This window comes from Myotis yumanensis, unplaced genomic scaffold (genome assembly GCF_028538775.1).
Source record: "Myotis yumanensis isolate MYYU_CA2020_CCGP unplaced genomic scaffold, mMyoYum1.0.hap1 SCAF_6, whole genome shotgun sequence".
Lineage (NCBI taxonomy): Eukaryota > Metazoa > Chordata > Mammalia > Chiroptera > Vespertilionidae > Myotis > Myotis yumanensis.
This window is the reverse complement of record NW_027223757.1, coordinates 3,179,707-3,198,113: the sequence shown is the minus strand read 5'-3', so window position 1 is coordinate 3,198,113 and position 18,407 is coordinate 3,179,707. Positions and strand designations below refer to the sequence as shown.

The 18,407-nt window shown below is 59.2% G+C and overlaps 1 protein-coding gene and 1 long non-coding RNA gene across 4 annotated transcripts in view; both read right to left on the bottom strand.

Moving 5' to 3' along the window:
* Positions 1 to 2,130: 2,130 nt before the first annotated feature.
* LOC139012990 (uncharacterized) lies at positions 2,131 to 4,033 on the bottom strand. Its single transcript, XR_011471910.1, has 3 exons — positions 3,595 to 4,033; positions 2,481 to 2,604; positions 2,131 to 2,350 (listed from the first exon to the last, which is right to left on the bottom strand). It is a non-coding gene; the product is annotated as an uncharacterized lncRNA (long non-coding RNA).
* A 6,642-nt stretch (positions 4,034 to 10,675) lies between these two features.
* The window catches only part of PRKN (parkin RBR E3 ubiquitin protein ligase), a 515,476-nt gene continuing 507,744 nt past the window's right edge, over positions 10,676 to 18,407 (bottom strand). For all 3 annotated transcript variants that reach the window (XM_070417373.1, XM_070417375.1, XM_070417374.1), the window contains 2 exons: positions 13,121 to 13,238; positions 10,676 to 12,653 (listed from right to left, as the gene is read on the bottom strand). In XM_070417373.1, coding sequence (XP_070273474.1) covers positions 12,541 to 12,653; positions 13,121 to 13,238 — 231 coding nt within the window. In that variant the 3' untranslated portion in view covers positions 10,676 to 12,540. The remainder of the gene's footprint in view (positions 12,654 to 13,120; positions 13,239 to 18,407) is intronic.

The window sequence follows — 18,407 nt, the reverse complement described above, 5'->3', positions numbered from 1 at the left end:
TCAGAGAGGAAGGGAGAGGGAGAGAGAGATAGAAACATCAGTGATGAGAGAGAATCATGGATCGGCTGCTTCCTGCACACCCCACCCTGGGGATTGAGCCCACAACCTGGGCATGCACCCTTGACTGGAATCGAACCTGGGACCCTTCAGTCCACAGGCCGAGGCTCTAGCCACTGAGCCAAAGTGGCTAGGGCAACACTCAATTCTTTTCTTCCTGCTCATTGCCCTCTCATTCTATATTTAACATTTCTTTTAGTTCATCTTTTATCTGCGGTGTAAGGTGTTCAAGATGATTAGCAAGTTGCCACCCTCTCATGCCATTTATTAAATGTTTTCCATTGTTTTTGTTAACTTAAACATAAAAGGCAAAATAAATAAATAAATAAACGGCCAAAGGGAAAGGCAATAGCATTTATTTGAGATTTAAAAAAAAACAACCACACACACAACAAAAAACAAACCAATGAGCTATTCCGGAAGCACGATTCAGGCAGAAGCCCAGTGTTCTGAGGAGGTGGAGGTGGTGGTGGTGGGGCTGGCGGGGCTGGGGGTGGGGGGGGGGGCGGGGAAGGTGGGGGTATGAGAGAGGAGGGGCAGAGACCTCCGGAGAAGGAAGAGCTGCCATTGGCGCTGATAAGGAGACACAGTGACGGAATTCTAAACAATGTTTCTAATTCTCCGCCTGGAGGTTAGAATAGCTGCTTTCTTGTTATCTCTGCAAACAGTTGTGGGGACACAGTGTTGCTCTGGGCCCGTCCAGAGGCTATTTTGTCTGTTGGAACATTCCAAAGGCTTGAGGCACAGGACGCGCAGGGCAGCCCCATGGCAGCGCTGACTCCATTTTAAAGGGGCTCCATTTTTAAATTTTTGTTTTCTTCTACATTTTGAGAGGGCCGACATGGACAGAGTTCGGGTTTTGGAGAAAAGCAGACGTGGGTCAGGACCCTGCGGAGGAGAGGGATCGGGTTGTAGCCGGGGGTGGCCTTTCCCAAGAGAGAGCACCCCGTCCTCCGCCCCCGCCCCGTGGGACTCGGGGTGCAGGACAGAGGAAGGGAGTGGGATGCCCGAGGCGGCCCCTGCCCCCTCCACCCTCGTCCCACACAGGGCGCCCTGCCTGCGGGTGTGAGCCTTCCTCTAAGTTAGAGGAAGGGGTCCCCTGCCATTGGAGCCCCCCAGCTGCTCCGTCCCCTCGGGGCCCAGGGGAGCCATCTCTGTGCCTGGCCAGTGGCTCCCCCTCGGGCGCTGTGAGCACAGCGACAGGGCTGTTACTCGCTTGGGATGGCTTGTCCGTAGGTTTGGATCATCAAAACACACCCCACCACGAGCAGTTGGAAAAGGGGAGGTTAGAAGCTAGAACAGGTACGATCGCCTATAAACCCAAAAGCCCGCGACTGACTCTAACGAGGTTGTAAGACCTGAACCCGAGAAACCACACAGCTCTGCTGAGACGTGAGCGGCGAGGACCCGTAGTGGGGGCACAGCCACGGGCACAAACGCAAGCGTTTCTGTAAAGATGTCCGTTTCCCCCAACCGTCTACGGCAGCGGTTCTCAACCTTCCTGACGCCGCGGCCCTTTCATACAGGTCCTCATGTTGTGGTGACCCCCAACCATAAAATTATTTCCGTTGCTACTTCATAACTGTAATTTTGCTACAGTTATGAATCGTCATGTAAATATCTGATATGCAGGATGTATTTTCATTGTTACAAATGGAACATAATTAAAGCATAGTGATTAATCACAAAAACAATATATAATTATACATGTGTTTTCCGATGGTCTTAGGCGACCCCTGTGAAAGGGTCGTTCGACCCCCAGGTTGAGAACCACTGGTCTAGGGCTTCCATGTGATCAGCTGGCAAGCGGATTCCCACGCGTCAGCGGGAAGCGGAGCCGGGAGCCGGGCGAGGCCTCCTTGCAGCCCATGGACGTGCTCGCAGCTGCCGGACAAGCACAGAGAGTCCTGGTCGACCAGGAGGCCGAGCGGAGAGCCCAGAAAAGGCCAATGGACTCGCCAGCCCTGAGGGATAATGCGGCGGCATCAGAGGGAAAAGAACATCAGTTAAAAGCAAAACAGAGTGGCCCATGGGAGAGCCGCCCAGGGAGATTGAACGGGCTCCCTCCTCACAGGCGCAGCCATGCCGGGAGCCACGGGTGTGGATGTGGAAACAACAAGCGTTTGCTGCTGGAGACCGAGCAGAGAACCGTCTTCATGGCTTTGGAACAGGGAGCCTCTTAAACAGGGTCCAGCAGCGCTGGCCGCACGGAAGCCCGGCCGCCGGCCGCAGGAACGCAGTTCTGTTCCAGAGACGCAGGAGGAGACGCAGGAGGAGAGGAGAGGCGGGCGCTCTGAGGGCGAGAGGGACCTGCCACGTGAATGACCAGAACAGAGAGGAGGCCCTGGCCAGCTGCTCAGTGGTGAGAGCTCTGGTCCCCTGACCGAAGGGTCTCAGATTCCATTCCGGTCAAGGGCATGTACCTTGGGTGTAGGCTCCATCCCGCTCCTGGTCAGGCCCCATGACTCCACCCCTCCGGCCGGAGCGAGGGACTCAGCACGTCACCGTCACCGTCACCGAGGAAGGCGCTGGCGCTGTGGCTTCTCGCTGCGAGACGAAGGCATTGGTTCAGGTTATTGGATAGAGTCCCTGGACCCCGCAGCCTATGCGTCCACCTAAACGCGACGGGCCTCCCACCGACGCGGGTGGAACGAGGGCGTGGGAACATGAGCAGCTGTTCTCTTGGGAGAGAACTGAGGCGGGGGACGGGGGGGGGGAGGGTCACTGGTTGCCCTTCAGGGTGCGGGGCCTGGGAAGCTCGGGCACTGCCTCTCTGCCAGCGGGGTGCCCGTGAGGGCCCCCTCCTGCAGAAGCATGTCCCAACCCATCAGGCCGCGAGCCTCTCTCCCTCCGGGAGGGTGTTCCCCTCGGATGAACAGGAGCCAACACAACATGTGAAACTGGAGCCAACACAACAGACAGGAGAACAGAAAAGTCCCGAGAGTGAGGCGGGAGCCGCGGGAGTGGGCAGAGGACACCCCTCACTCCCGGCCGGGCGGCGCCTCCTGTCCCTGACCGGCTCCGACCCCCGTCAGCAGGTAAATGATGAGCCAAGAAGAAGCTACTGTGTAGCTGAGAGAAGGGACAGCGAGACCCTCTCCACCCCTTTGTTTTAATTTTGAGATCATTCCAATGGGAAGGTAGTGTGAAGATGGATACGGAAAACCGCCTGTAGATTATTGAGATTCGAAGGCCGCTGGCTTCTGGGGAAGGAGGACGCCAACTGCATTATAAACACCCGGTTTCTGTTTGCTGGCGAATCCTCCTCTGAAGTCAGCCGGGAGTGAGCTGCGGCGATCGGCGGGAAGCGCAGTGACCGCACTCATGGCCGTGCTGTTTCAGATCAGCGCTCTGGGCTCTCGGGCCTCGGGAGCGGCAGCTCGCCCGCCGAGGAAGGAGCGCTGCCCACAGGACAGGCTGGTCCCCTGCAGCATCATGGGGCGCAGAGGCGCGCAGACACGCCCTCCCAGCACCGGACCTCACACCTTCAAATAACGGAATGGTTTTCCCACTCGAATGACTGTGATGGAAACGCACCTGAGAGCACAGCCTCGCCTGCTTTCTTAGCCAGAATATGCAGAACATAATTTCATTTTCTCTGTTGATTCACGATGAGTCATCATTACGAATCAAAACCACAGAATTTCAGCACAGAAAGGGGCCTCAGAGAAGCCCATTTCTTCATTTTCCGGAGGCGCAGAGGGAGGCGTGGCAGGAGTGTGTGCAAAGAGGGGACAGGCTGCTCCCTCGAAGGAGCCGGTCCAGACGCCACGGCCCCGATTCCAGGTCCAAGGCTGTGACCACCACACCCCGGGCCTCGGGCCTGCCACACTGCTGAGTGGGTAGCGCTCTCCGGACTCTGTGAACCCTGCAAAGACCAGTTTCTTCTTTGCAAAATAGGCTCAGATTATTATTGCATTTTGTACTAAGATGCAAAAACACACCAGGGCTTACACAGCAAAAAGTATTTCCTCCCTGTCCTGGAGGCCAACACCCACCCACTCCTCCACCCAACACCCATCCACTCCTCCACCCAACACCACCCACTCCTCCACCCAACACCCATCTACTTCTCATCCAACACCCATCCACTCCTCCACCCAACACCACCCACTCCTCCACCCAACACCCACCCACTCCTCCACCCAACACCCATCCACTTCACCCAAAACCCATCCACTCCTCCACCCAACACCCATCCACTCCTCCACCCAACACCCACCCAACACCCACCCACTCCTCCACCCAACACCCATCCACTCCTCCACCCAACACCCACCCACTCCTCCACCCAACACCCATCCACTCCTCCACCCAACACCCACCCAACACCCACCCACTCCTCCACCCAATACCCATCCACTCCTCCACCCAACACCCATCCACTCCTCCACCCAACACCCATCCACTCCTCCTCCCAACACCCATCCACTCCTCCACCCAACACCCACCCATTCCTCCACCCAACACCCATCCACTCCTCCACCCAACACCCACCCACTCCTCCACCCAACACCCATCCACTTCTCCACCCAACACCCACCCACTCCTCCACCCAACACCCATCCACTCCTCCACCCAACACCCACCCAACACCCACCCACTCCTCCACCCAATACCCATCCACTCCTCCACCCAACACCCATCCACTCCTCCACCCAACACCCATCCACTCCTCCTCCCAACACCCATCCACTCCTCCACCCAACACCCACCCATTCCTCCACCCAACACCCATCCACTCCTCCACCCAACACCCACCCACTCCTCCACCCAACACCCATCCACTTCTCCACCCAACACCCACCCACTCCTCCACCCAACACCCATCCACTCCTCCACCCAACACCCATCCACTCCTCCACCCAACACCCACCCATTCCTCCACCCAACACCCATCCACTCCTTCACCCACACCCATCCACTCCTCCACCCAATACCCACCCACTCCTCCACCCACACCCATCCACTCCTCCACCCAACACCCATCCACCCCTCCACCCACACCCATCCACTCCTCCACCCAACACCCACCCACTCCTCCACCCAACACCCACCCACTCCTCCACCCAACACCCACCCACTCCTCCACCCAACACCCCTGCCGCGAGGCTCCCTCCCTGTGGGGGATCTGTGGGTGTGGGTGTGGCCGATGCAGCTGCCCGGACTTCACCAAAGGCGTCCAGACCTGGTCTAATAGTGCCCACATTCTAGGAGTGACGTCTGGGCCCGTGTCTTCAATCCAATCCTCCCCTCTTCCTTTACACTAGGAAAAAAATCGATCTCTAGATAGTAAGTTCCTTGAGATCAGAGATAATAAATTTTCCTCTAACTTTGCGCTGTGAAAAAATTTAAAACTATAGAAAAGGTAAAACACAAATACAATGGGCACCCCTGTATTCTTCACCTAGACTAACCAATTGTTACTAATTTGCAATGTTTGCTCTCTCTCTAGATACATATCCACATATAATATATGTATACATAATATACACATTATATGTGTGCATCTATATATACACATGCAGACACATGTGCCTTTGCCAAACTATTTGATAGCTGTATATGCCATGACACTTTACCCCTATACATACTAGTATATAAATCTCTTCAGAATATGGCGTCTCCCGATAGTTACAATGGAACTCAGTGTTGCTCTGGGACTGTGATGGGCTACCATGTTGCTCTGGCTGTTTTCAGAGATGATGTAATTTCAACCTTGAACCCAGTCTTGCCCCCTCCCTGCTGGACCAGGTCAACTCCGGATCCCCCACCAGGTGACGGGACAGGAAGAAGTCCCTGGACAAGTGTCAGCTGAGTGGATGCAGGGAACGACGAGGGACTGAAAAGCCTCCTCGCTGCCTCTTCGGACTTGAAAAGGCGCATGACTGTGCACAGTCCTGACCTCCACGCGGGAACCCAACGACCTTCGGCGCTTCTCATTGATCCTGGCAGCCACCGCACCCCCGACAGGATCTGGATGCTGCGGCGGTGGCTTTTTTGGTGCTTAGGTGGGTGGTGTTTAAATGACTAGTGGCTGGGGAACGGTCGGGGACTGGCAGACCCTGTTCAAAGCGAAACATGAGAATTGCAGTTAATCAGCCTTCCTTTACCTCCCCGGCGACAAAACCACTTTCAGCTCCGAGCAGCGGACCGGCGGCAGGAAGGCGGCTCCCCACGCAGGATTTCTCTTCCACCAACAAAGAAGCCACAGCTTCTGCCCTGATTGTTCATTGTGTCAGGGCTGGGCCGTCCTCACAGAGAGGCTTCTGTGGAAACTGACAGCGCGCTCCGTCGCCGGGGCCGGCCGGTCAGTGGAGAGGAAGGTTTGCTCTGCTGTGTGCACAGCCCCAGCGGAAAACCCCGCGTAGGGAACCGCCTTTACGGGAAGGGTCAGGCTCGGGCTGCGCACAGGGATCCTCACCACGGTAGCAGGCAGCAGGGCGCCTGCAGCATTAAGGCACCAAAGAAACCTATTTCATAGTCGAGACTGCCTTTTATGGGAGAGAGCTGCATCTGACCTGGCCGGTTCGACTCAGTGGCTAGAGGGTCGGCCCAAGAATGGAAGGGTCACGGGTTCGATTCCCAGTCAAGAGCTTGTACCTTGATTTCAGGGAACAGACGTGTACAGGGGGGGAGGGGCAACCAATCGATGTGTCTCTCTCACATCGATGTTTTTCTCTCTCCCCCTCCTCCCTCCCTCCTACTATCTCTAAAAGTCAATGGACAAAATATCCTCCGATGAGGATTAAAAAAACAACAAAACAAACGAAAAAGCTGAATGTCAGTCTCGTTCTGCATCCGACTGTTTGTTTTCCTTTGTCCATCATTCCCTCCGCTCCTTCAAGACTGTGCGTCCAAGTCCTGGCTTGAGCACCTGAGCGGGTTACTGTCAGGAGACCTGAGCGGGTTACTGTGATGTGCTAAGGGCGCATCACGGTGTCACCCTCACGTGTTCCATGAAGCAATGCCCTTGAGAAACCAAGGTCATGGGGAACATGTCTTTTTCTCATGTGGCCTCCTTCTCTCCCAACCACTGTGTGTGCACGGCTGAGACCGGACCCGGGCTGGAGGGTGAGGTTTGGATTCCCCTCCCAACTCCCAGCACCACCCGGCCCTCGGGGTCCCCGCTCACCTTCCGTCCTGGGCCCTGCACGTCCGATGAAGAAAGCCTCGCTGCCTCACATCTGACCTCTCGGTGTCGGCGCGGGGCCTCCCGGGGTCTGTTCCAGGGCCAGCTGGCTCCTTGTGGCTCCACGGGCGCCATCGTCCAGGCAGGGGCTGCGCTTCTCCCGTTGAACGTGACCTGGAGCGCCCGGTGTGACCACGGCTGTGAAATCAGGGGAGGCGTCGGGCCCAGACTCTGCTCTGCACACGACAGTGGTTCTGTGCTGGGTGTTCCCTCCACCCCCACGACCTGCTGCTAATCAGACCTCACGTGTCTCCCGGGCTACTGAACCCCTTGTCTACACTCACAATATTCCCTTGCACCTCGGAGCAGGTAACGCCCAGAAAAGCAGGGGGCGGGCATAGAAAAGCCAAGTGGCTCCATCGGCTACGCGAGGGGGTGATGTCGCACAGGAGAGGGAGGGGGACCAAGAACAGCCACCGCTACTGCCAGGGGCAGGGCTGCTTTAAAGGGGTGAAGTTAGGGCTACGCTCTGGTTACTTATAAACTGCATTAGCCTCTCCTCTGTCTGTAAAATCCAACGGTAGCTTTCTTAAAGAGGGTGATAAAAACATTAGTTAAAACAACTACAATATTTGACAAACAAAATGGCAACCGATGAAACTGCCAACCGCGTGGATGAGAAGCTGAGGGGTGGGGGGGGGGGGGGGGTGGGAGGGCCTGTGACTAGGGCAGCCCGGGAGTCAGAGCCTTCGAGTAGGTGTATGTTTTAAAGTCAGAATTAAAGGCGGTTGACGGGCCTTGGAGAACTGGGTGAGCAGACGAGCTCGTCCCCACGTGGCGTGCTGTGCGCTCACGGTGGCCTGTGAGGCGAGCGATCCCGCGTGGACGCCCGTCCCTGCGCCGGGCGCCCTGCGGCCAGCGGGCCCCACCCAGAGCTCGGCCTCGAGGACGCGGTGAGCCACTGCCCGGCGGGCGACCTGCAGCACGGCCGTCTCCGCGGTCTCCTCTGGGTCCGAGGCTGCAGGAGAACCAGACGAGGCCAGTGGTCCCGCCCCAGTGCGCCTGCCCGGACGCGGTGATGAGGGCGCTCTCAGCGTTGCTGCCTCTAACCAGACGCTGCTGCTGTTCTTACACAAGAGGCGCTTCCCCCGAAGGCATGTCTAGCTCTTCCCATGGAAACCACCCGCCTGCCCAGCCTGAAGGCACAGGGGTCTGCTGTGTCTGGCGAGGCCTGCGCCTCCGGCTCGAGTGTCGTCCATTCCCGGCCTCAGTGGGAAGGGCCAGGCTGGGGGACAAGCCCTGAGCCGCAGCCATTGCCTCTCCTGTAGGGACCGTGCGCTCGTCCCCACGCACCCACTCAGGACGCGCTCGCGAGTGCGGTGCAGGGCGACACTTTCCCTCCTAAGGTGTTCACTGCTTCTCGCCCAGGGCTTCCCCGCAGCACTGTGTCCCGCCAGTTCCCACCCACCTTCCGGCTGCGACAGCCGGCCCCTCGCAGAGCCAACCCCACGTGGTCACACTGGCCCATGTCAAGCCCACACGTGACATGCCCGCTGCCTGGGAGCCCACACGTGACATGCCCGCTGCCTGGGAGCCCACACGTGACATGCCCGCTGCCTGGGAGCCCACACGTGACATGCCCGCTGCCTGGGAGCCCACAGATGCGTGGCTCAGTGGTTGAGCGTTGACCTGTGAACCAGGAGGTCACGATTCCCAGCCAGGTCCAGGCCCAGTGTGCGGGCTCGATCCCCAGTGTGGGGCGTGCAGGAGGCAGCCGATCAGTGATTCTCTGTCATCAGTGATGTTCCTCTCTCCCTCGCCCTCCTGCTCTGAAATCAATAAAAACGTATTTTTAAAAATGGCCTTACCTAGTTTACTCGACTTCTCAAAAGGGAGAAGCACGTTTCCCATCGCTTCTGAGCAAGTCACCACCCGGCTCTGCACGGGCGGGGCCCTGCTCCCACCTTCCTCAGCCCCCGCCTTGGCCTTGAGGCTGCTCATGACAGCTTCCTGGGCGGATGAGTTTCCCTGGGAAGATGCTTTCCAGGGAGAAACCAGGAACATGAAGACCCTGGCTTTCCTAGGAATAAGACAGAGTGGCTGCTTACCTGGGCGTGTGGACGTCTCGTTCTTAGGCGTCTTCCCAGGCCCCAGGAGGCCGCTCGGTCCGGGCAGGCGGGAGGTCGGTCCCCCACCACCGCCGGGCAGGGCTCGCGAGCAACTTGGAACCGGCGCCTCCTCGCTGTGGACGCAGGACCATCTTCCCTGAGAGCTGGTCCAACCCGTTTCCCTCCCCCTCCCACCCCACATTCACCCGGCAAATCCCTTGGGAAGAAGCAATGGGTGTCTTTACTATGGCCATTTCGGTCAAGTTCAAGGTCAGAAGGACAGTCATTAGAAGAGAATTACCGACTAGAAAGTCTTCATTCCTTGGCTGCATTCCACATGAGCACCGTTAGCTGTCACGGGAACGTAAGGATCTTTTTCATTATAGACTGACTTTTCACACTGGCCAAAACCACGGGAGGTAGAGACAAGCAAGTGTTCACATACAGCTCTAGCCCCAGCGCAAACGGCATTTGCACGCATGTTCTTCAATCCTTTTTTCTAAGGATTAATACAAAAATAGTTGCGATTGTAGCGCGCAGTCTCGGTAAAGTGCTCGCTCACCGTCACACTAAATGTTTGTCAAGCTGCACACGTTCCCATGGCCAGGCCGCTTTAGTGACGACATGAAAAACGTTTGAATTGGAGCTGGAAATGGCAACGAAACACGTATTAACTCAGCGCGCAGCGGGCCAGGAAGCCCCGGAAAGGTGTCAGTGAGAAACCCGCTGAGACGGGAAGATGCCCAGCCCGTGTTTTTCAGTGGAAATAAGAAGGTTGCAAAGTAATTACTTCTGGGGGGCGATCTTTATTTTTTCCTTTTGCCATTTTTGCCCTCTGTAACGAGCATGTGACGATGGGATAATTGTGTTGTAATAAAAAGAAAAACCTGAGAGGAACTGCAGGGGAAAACTGCGGGTGGAGATCTGATGCTAAGCAGCACCACGAGGAACGCCGCGGGCGCCACAGCGTGGAGGTGGCCCGAGCCCAGGGCGCGCGGGGGAGGCAGTCACCGTCCGTGGCCGTGCGGAGGGTTCCGGGACCCCCATGGGCGGGTGAGCCCCTGGGCCGCCCGGGAGGAGGCAGTGCCGTCCCGACAGAGAGCATGTGAGAAACGACCTTAGTGTAAAAAGAAACACCAGGAGGGTTTGGACTCCACATAAAAACGCCTGTCACCCCAGACTGACCGACCTCAGAGGGGGTGGGGGTGGGAGGCGATTGACCAGAGAACGAATATGCATATTCATAGCCCACAGACAGACAGGGTGGTGGAGGCCTGGGGCAGGCGGTGGGGGAGCTGGTAGGGGGTGAAGGGGGAGCTGGGGGACGGCAGTAATACTGGCAACAAATCACCTCAGGGAGACCCCTCAGGCCTCGGGGAGGCTCCGGGCGGGTCCTGGCCCCTCCCGCCCCAGCGTTCGTGGAAAAGAGAGCTTCACAGGCGGACTCAGAGGCGCTCAGATGCTTTTATTGACCATTTGGACAGAGCCTCCGGCCAGTCCCCGAGCTCCTTCCGCGGGGAGAGGACAGGCCTGTGTACACTCCGTGGCCGAGTTCACGGTCCGGCCGTTTAGCCGCTGGCCCTTCACGTTCAGGCGCAGCGGCTGGCTTTTCTCACGCACTTTAAGGATCCGCTTTCTATTCTGGAAAAAGCAAACAAAACCAACCACCGGGGAAGGAGCAGGGACGGGTCCTCCTGTGCCTGACACGGGGAGCAAACCCGGCCACGGCGCACCTGACAGCGCGCACCCGAGGATGTGGAACGCGGCGCCCACGTGGCGAGGGGCCGTCCATGTGTCACGTGGGGGGGGGGGGGTCAGTGCCGGCAGCTGCTGCTGCGGGGATTGTCGGATGGACGCCCGGCCTGAGCGTTGCAGACTGAGCAGCGACGCCGGCCTTGGCGCGTGTGGCTCAGCCTCGGACTTTCCTCTCCCACGGCCAGACCTCGGCCCCATTATCCCTGCCTGGCGGCCTGGGGGCCACGCTGACAGAGCGAAGCCGGGTGGGGGGGTAGGGGGGTGGGGGGTGGGGGAAGGTCTGTCCCTGAGTGGGGGTTCGGGAAAGAGGGCAGGCGGCCTTGGGGCATTTCCGAGGCCCCTCCCCTTCCCTCTCCGCAAAGGAGAAATCCTGCTGCTGATCTGACAGCTTCCAGGGTCCCACGTGCAAAAGGGGCCCAGGTGCAGTGGACGGTTCCGCCCGCGTGAGGAGAGGAGCCGAGAGCAGAGGCAGGCGCTTCCTCCTCCTGGTGCAGGCGCTGGGCTCTGCCGGCGGGCACACGCCTCGCTGATGTGACCATCGATGGAAAGTCACCAGCCCCCCCCAATCCGACCAGTGCCAGCAGGGGGGCTGGAGGCGGGGCAGGCCGAGCGGGACCGCCTGGCAGCAGGCCCGGGAGAGAGGCGGTTTCAATGGCCCGTGACACTGGGTCGCTGGGAACCACGCTGACCCGCCCCCTCCAGGGCACCGAGCCATTCTGTTCACGGCGCAGCCGGCGGGACTGGCTTGTTCTCCACGCTGCAGCACGAATGTCCATAATCAAATGATAGGGTTGGTAACATTTTCAGAAAAACAGTTTCCAAAATGGCTCCTAATGAAGCGGCATGCACAGCGCGTGTGAGTTTCTGCCTGCGATCTAAACACTCCTCAGTGGAGTCGGCCCCCGTGGCTCCTCACCTGGGCGGCACCTGCTTTGTGCAGCGGGAGACTCATCCCCACGGAAAGGGAACCCGGGGACCGTGTGCGGCCGCTTCCGTGGGAAGACGAAGCCTCCCGTGGGTGGCGAGTCCAGGCCTGAGGGCCGTGGCCGCCCGAGACAGATGCTCGGCACCTCCCACCATCGCTCCTCCCAGCGCTGGCCGGCCGGGGGTGGAGCGCGGGGAGTTAAACCTGAGACGGCGCTGTCCCTACCCAGCGGCCCCGAGCTCCCGAGATGCCGGGCCTCCGGGAGGCGGCTCCTGCCACCTGCGCGCTGCTGTGTGCGGCCCAGACCGAGACCGAGACCTCGTGGTCTCCCAGGCGGTGCTGCTGGTTTTCCTGGCACAATCAACGCGAGGCCAGGAGCTGCCCAGACCTGCTGCTGTCATTTTGGAAAGAACTGTGTACATGTGTGTGCCTATGTGTGCGCACATGTGTGTGCGTGCAAATGTGCGTGTGGTGCGTGTGTGCGTGTGTGCGTGTGTGGAGAAAGGGAGAGGGGCAGACCCGCTGGACACGGAGCTCCGGTGCGGACGGCGGGCCCGCGGCAGCTACACGTCGAACCAGTGGGCGCCCATGCAGGCGCGGCTCCACTCGCAGCTGCAGTTCCAGCACCACTCGAGCTGGCACTGGGGCTGCGGGCACTTCATGTGCATGCATCCACCTGCGGGCAAAGCACAGGGCACGCTGCTCCAGGAGGCGCTGAGGCACCGCCCCACAGCCCGGGGCTGCTTGTGCATCTGCCCAAGGGGGTGGCGGAGGAGACACCGGGGGCCGGCTCCCTTTGGCGGGGGACACCCCCCCCCCCCCCAGCACCCCGGGCGGGCGCAGGAGTACTGAGGGGATCGGGAGTATCAGGCTGGGAGTGTCCCAGCATCTCTCTGTCTGGGCAGGACAGTGGCCAGCTTCCTGACACCACGCGGCTGGAGTTATGAGCGCTAGTGGCCACAGGGCAGCTGGGCGGGGGGACGTGGCTCAGGAGCCGGTGGCCTAATGGGCGCCGAGGCACTGCGATGGCTCCCACGTCTGGGGCCGAACTGCCCAGCCACGAGGCCTCCCGGAGCCCCGGCCACAACCACGCACAGGCGCCCCGAGAGGAGCACACACCCCCTCCCCCGGTGAGGGACTCACCGTTCTTCTCCACGGGCACGTGGCAGCGCGGGCAGGGCTTGGTGGTCTTCTTGATGGTCTCCCGGGAGGACTCCTCCCAGCGAGCCTGCTCCGCCGCCCTCGCGTCCACCCGGTAGGCCTGCGGGAGGAGACGGAGTGAGTGCCTGTCTGCAGAGGGCGCTGTGGCCTCCCTGCGGGAGCACTGGGAGGGCCTCCGGGAGCACTGGGACTGGGATGGAGGTCCTTAGAGATGGAGGCGCCCTCAGGCAAGAAGCCCAAAGGTAAACGCCCCCAGGAGCGGTGACGGGCTGGGCGCACGGAGGGCGGGCCTGGGCACGGGCCTGTGCTGGGGGCTGAGGAGGGATTCTGTCAGCGTCGAGCCGCCTCCCCGAGGTCTTGCCCGCGTCCTTCATGAGCGTCCCCAACATGAACGTAAAGTCTTTCTGGAGGGACCGCAAGTGATGGGTGGACACCCGTGGCTTCGGGACCACCCAGCGACGTAACCAACAGAAACCCACAGGGGGTGGGGTGGGTGGGCCCGGAAATGTGAATTCTGAACACGCCTGGGGGGGCGGCGCGGTACCGGGAGTCTGGGGGACCCTTCTGCTTGCGCCCGAGGGGGGACATGCTTAGTTGGGTGTCTGCCACGGCTTCAGTCACCCAGCCACGGGGCAAGGACTTGCTCTTGTGTGTCTGGGAGGTGGGGGCTTCGTGCGACTCAGCATGATGGACCCCCGTGCGGTTCTGTGGCCCATGCAGGGCGTGGGTGCTAAGTGGGCTGATGGTGCGGAGCTCTGCTCCCCCGAGCGCAGGAGGAACGCGTATGAGGGCAGCGCAGGGGCGGGCAGGTCTCGCCTCCATATTTGATGGCTAAACACAGCAATCTGGTAAGTTCCCACCTATCTTCAAGGCTGCTCCGCAAGGTCACGCGTGGGCATGACGGCTCAAGACAGGACCTTGGTGCTTGCCTACAGGTGGTGGTTGTCCCGTGACCTCTGGGGGTGTCTCAGCACAGAGGTGCTTCAGAGCAGGACGTGGCGCCATCGTGCCCGGGTTCAAACCCCCGCTCCGCCCTTCGCTCGCTGTGTAACCGCGGACACGGCCTAAGCGCGGCCTCCGCTCACTTGTCCGTGTGATGCGCATAGTAGGGCCTCACAGGTAAGCGTCATGAGTGAGCTGAGCGTGCAGAGAGCTTAGCACAGAGTCCGATGCGCCCTGAATGTGACGCTGGTATTTCCCATGATCGTAACCATTACCCGTTTGCCATCATCATCAGCATCACCATCGCCGTTCCCGATGAGACGGCCTGGGAGTTTCCACTGGAGAGACCACGGAAAGGCTGGACGGGCCTTCATTCTGTTTTAAAAAGCACAGGTGCCCACCTGCCCCTGAGAGGTTTTTAAATCTGTGCCAAGGAGACGCTGCTGATACACACGTAAGTTAGAGCGGCCGGAGAGACTTCACACGCACGTTCCTTTCCTGCTGCGACATCGGTTTAGTCAGTAATCGGACAAGTGTCTCTTAATTCCCAAAGTCAGTTTACACCCATTTTTCAAAAAGGACCAGATCGCCGTTCACCGCACAGAGGCCTCATTCCGGTGTGAGGTTTCCAGGGGAGTCCCCGCTCTGAAGGGTGGCCTTCCCCACCCACGCCCAGCGCCCAGACAACACCCACTTGCCCCCAGTTCCTGCAGAACAGCCTCCCGGCTTCCCAGCCACAGCCTGTGAGCAGCCCGCCCCCTGCTGGCGAGCCGGGCCACTGCCTCACCTCTCAGGCACAAAGCTGTCAACAAAGCTGGCTTTGTTAGTCTCACATTCTTGAAGCTATTACTATCCCTTGTGGGGGAACACACACACACACACACACACACACACACACACACACACACACCTGTCTATCTAGGGAGAGAGAGAGTTATCAGAGCGCTGGGAAGTGACGGAGCGCCTGCAGGGCTGGGCGGCTGTGGGTGGTGCGCTCTTTGGTAGTTGAGCCTCCCGGCGCGCTTTGGAGATGGTCTGGAAGGACAGTTTTGGTGAAGACACTACAGGGGGGTTTCTGTTATTCGTGCAGGGCACGCCGGCCACCACTGCGGGGTTAGAGCTCCTTAATGCCTCACAGGGGGGAGAGGGAAGGGCATAATGCCCATTTGCCCACTTTGAGGTTGATGGCGACAGGGAACCCCGTAGACGCATTAAGAAGCAGGATTATTCCCTGGTCGGGTGGCTTGGCTGGCTGGAGCGTTGTCCCATGTGGTTCCGATCTGGGCACATACCCAGGTTGCAGGCTTGATCCCCGGTCAGGGAACACATAGCAGGCAACTGGTCAATGTTTCTCTCTCACATCGGTGTTTCTCTCTCTCCCCCCTTCCTCTCTCTTAAAAATCAATAAAAAACATATCCTTGGGTGAGAATTTTTTTAAAAAAGAAACAAGGTTATTAATGTATTATTTGTTGGGAATTTTAAAATGCTTTGTGCTCAACTACTGTTACAAATCAATGAACAGGGAAGTCTGCCTTAAGCAAGGAAGGAAGATAAGGTCACAGGGATCTCTGGTTGGCTCGCTCGGGTCGGTAATCACCAGCATTAATACAGGAGAGACGCACGAGAACCGTGCACGTGGGCCAAGGCCAGCAAGCTAAGCCGGGGGCCTGCTGAGGGCTGCCCGACACGGGACTCGGCTGGTCAGGGAGGCAGGCCGACCACAGGGAACTTCGGGCCAAGAAAGTCCCTGCACAGATTGAGGGACAGCCTCACCCACCCCTGGCGCTCACCCTCACCAGGAAGGGAAACTCAAGGCCGAGGAGAGACCAGCGTTTCCCTCTCTGTCCCTACCCCAGGACCCTCCTCAGCAGCCACGAGCAGATACATAAGCTCCGGCTCTGCAGACGGTCGGGGTCTCCCTTCCTTGGCGAGGAGAGTAGCTGCTCCATCCGTGGAGTAGCCACGCCGTCTCGCTGCTTCACCCGTAAGCCCTCTTTCACCTTGAACTCCATGCTGGCTTCCATCTGAGCTCTTTCCTGGGCGAAGCCAAGACCACAGCGGGTCCCGGACCTCCAGGTCCCAGACCCCCCCAGATGCCTGCCTCAAACTGACCACACAGACAGGACTCGGCATTGGGAGCGCCGCTGCGGTCAAGAGGACCCAGAGCAGAGGACACAGCTCGGCCTTTGTGCAGAGCGAGTGCTTCTGGGACAGAGCAGGCCCTGTCTCCTGCGGGAACTGGTACAGGGACCCATTCATCCAGCCGCCGCGCTGGGAGTGGGTGGCGCCTGGGCACCGCGCTGTGCACGAGGGACACGTCGGGAAACAAGGGGTGACAGGCGCACCCAACAAGGCCCGCGCCCGCGGTGCTGCCACGGTGACAGGCAGTGTCCTCCACCTGGCGGGGGCATCGCCCGAGGATCTGGGCGGGCACAGGCTGCTGCAGTCCCCACGCCCCCCAGGGTCACACCAGTGGGTCTGGGCGGGCCCGGGAATGTCCGGGTGACACGCGTGCTGCTAGCCTGTGGGGGACCCTGTGAGAGGCCCTGCCTGCCAGAGGTCTGTGTGCTGTGGGCACAGGTAGGAGGGCTGTGCGCCCTCTCCCACGCTGCCAGGCCCAGCCCGAGGCGCCCAGTGGGCGTGGGGTGGGCGAGTTGGGACGGGGGTGAGAGGACACAGCGCCTTGCTCTGCTCACTGTGAACGCCAGGCCCCAAGCGAGAGGACGCAGGCATCGCCTCATTACATCCTTCTCACGTCACAACCTCCTCTTGAAGATGAGGCGAGCGTGGCTCACAGTGACGATCACAGTGTGCGTGCCTGTCAGGGTTCTCGGAGGGAGAGCGGGCAGGACAGACATGGGCACATAGAAGATACATGGGTTTATAGAAGGAACCGCTCACGGGGCTGTGGGAGCTGGCGGTTCCATGTCTGCAAGGCAGGCCCGCAGGGTGGGCCGCGGCCGTCTCCGTGACAGCCTTGAGGTGGAATCCCGTCTTACCTGGGGACCCTCGGTCTTTGCTCCCAAGGCCTTCACCTGCTCGGGTGAGGCCCACCCCATTGAGAGCAACCCCCTTGACGTAAAGCCAACCGACGGCAACCACACCTTCCACCAGCACCCGGACCCGTGTTTGCCGACAGCTGAGCACCGTGGCCTCGCCAGGTGGGCGAGAAGGGGACCCTTGAAGCCGGCCAGGCCCGACTCATTCTCAAGACCAGGCCTGCTAGGCTTCCAACCATGTGCCTGGCCTCGGATTCCTCCAGGCCACGGCAGGCGGAGGAGGCACCCACAGCTGGTCCTGCTGACGGCATGATGCGAACGTGGAGACCAGCGTGGCCAGTGTGAGCGCCGTGCTTCGTGGGAAAGGGAGTGCACGGACGGAGCGGGATCCAGCTCCCCACGGAGTCTACACGCCCCTGCGGACGACGGCATGCCTGTCCCGCCCCCGTTTTCATCACTGAGGGGCTGGAGGGGTTCCAGCAGCCGGGACCCAGCCCGTCTTTGCCCAGAAACGCTCCCGTGGAAACAGTCCTGCTGTTTGAAAATGGCAAACACTCCTTTCCTATCATTTCGCTTTGGGCCACCATTTCTTGCAAAACATTCCATTCATTTCCCTTAGGGAGGCAGCGCCATCTGGTGGAGGAGAGGCGCTCAGCAGGTGCTTCCCCTCCTGCACTGAGCAATGCAAACTGCAGGCGGCCCTCCCCTCCCCGGGCAGAGATCAGTCTCAGGGTGAGTGTGTGTGTGTGTGTGTGTGTGTGTGTGTGTGTGTATGTGCGCGCGCGCGCGCGCGCATGTGGTGAGAGTTACATAGTGTGTGTGTATGTGGTGTACATAGTATGTGTGTTTTGTGTATTGGTGTGTGTGTATGTGGTGTACATAGTATGTGTGTTTTGTGTATTGGTGTGAATGTGTGTAGTGTGTGTGTATGTGGTGAGAGTTATGTAGTGTGTGTGTATGTGGTGTACATAGTATGTGTGTTTTGTGTATTGGTGTGTATGTGTGTAGTGTGTGTGCATGTGGCGAGAGTTATGTAGTGTGTGTGTATGTGGTGTACATAATATGTGTGTTTTGTGTATTGGAGGGTATGTGTGTAGTGTGTGTGCATGTGGTGAGAGTTATGTAGTATGTGCATGTGCGTATGTGGTATACATAGTGTGTGTGTATTGGTGGTGTGTGTGTGTGTGTGTAGTGTGTGTAGTATGTGTGTATGCATATGTGGTGTACATAGAATGTGTGTTTTGTGTATTGGTGTGTGTGTGTGTATTTGGTGTATACAGTATGTGCGGCTCTTTGGCTCCTTGAGTGTGGCTCTTCCACAAAATAC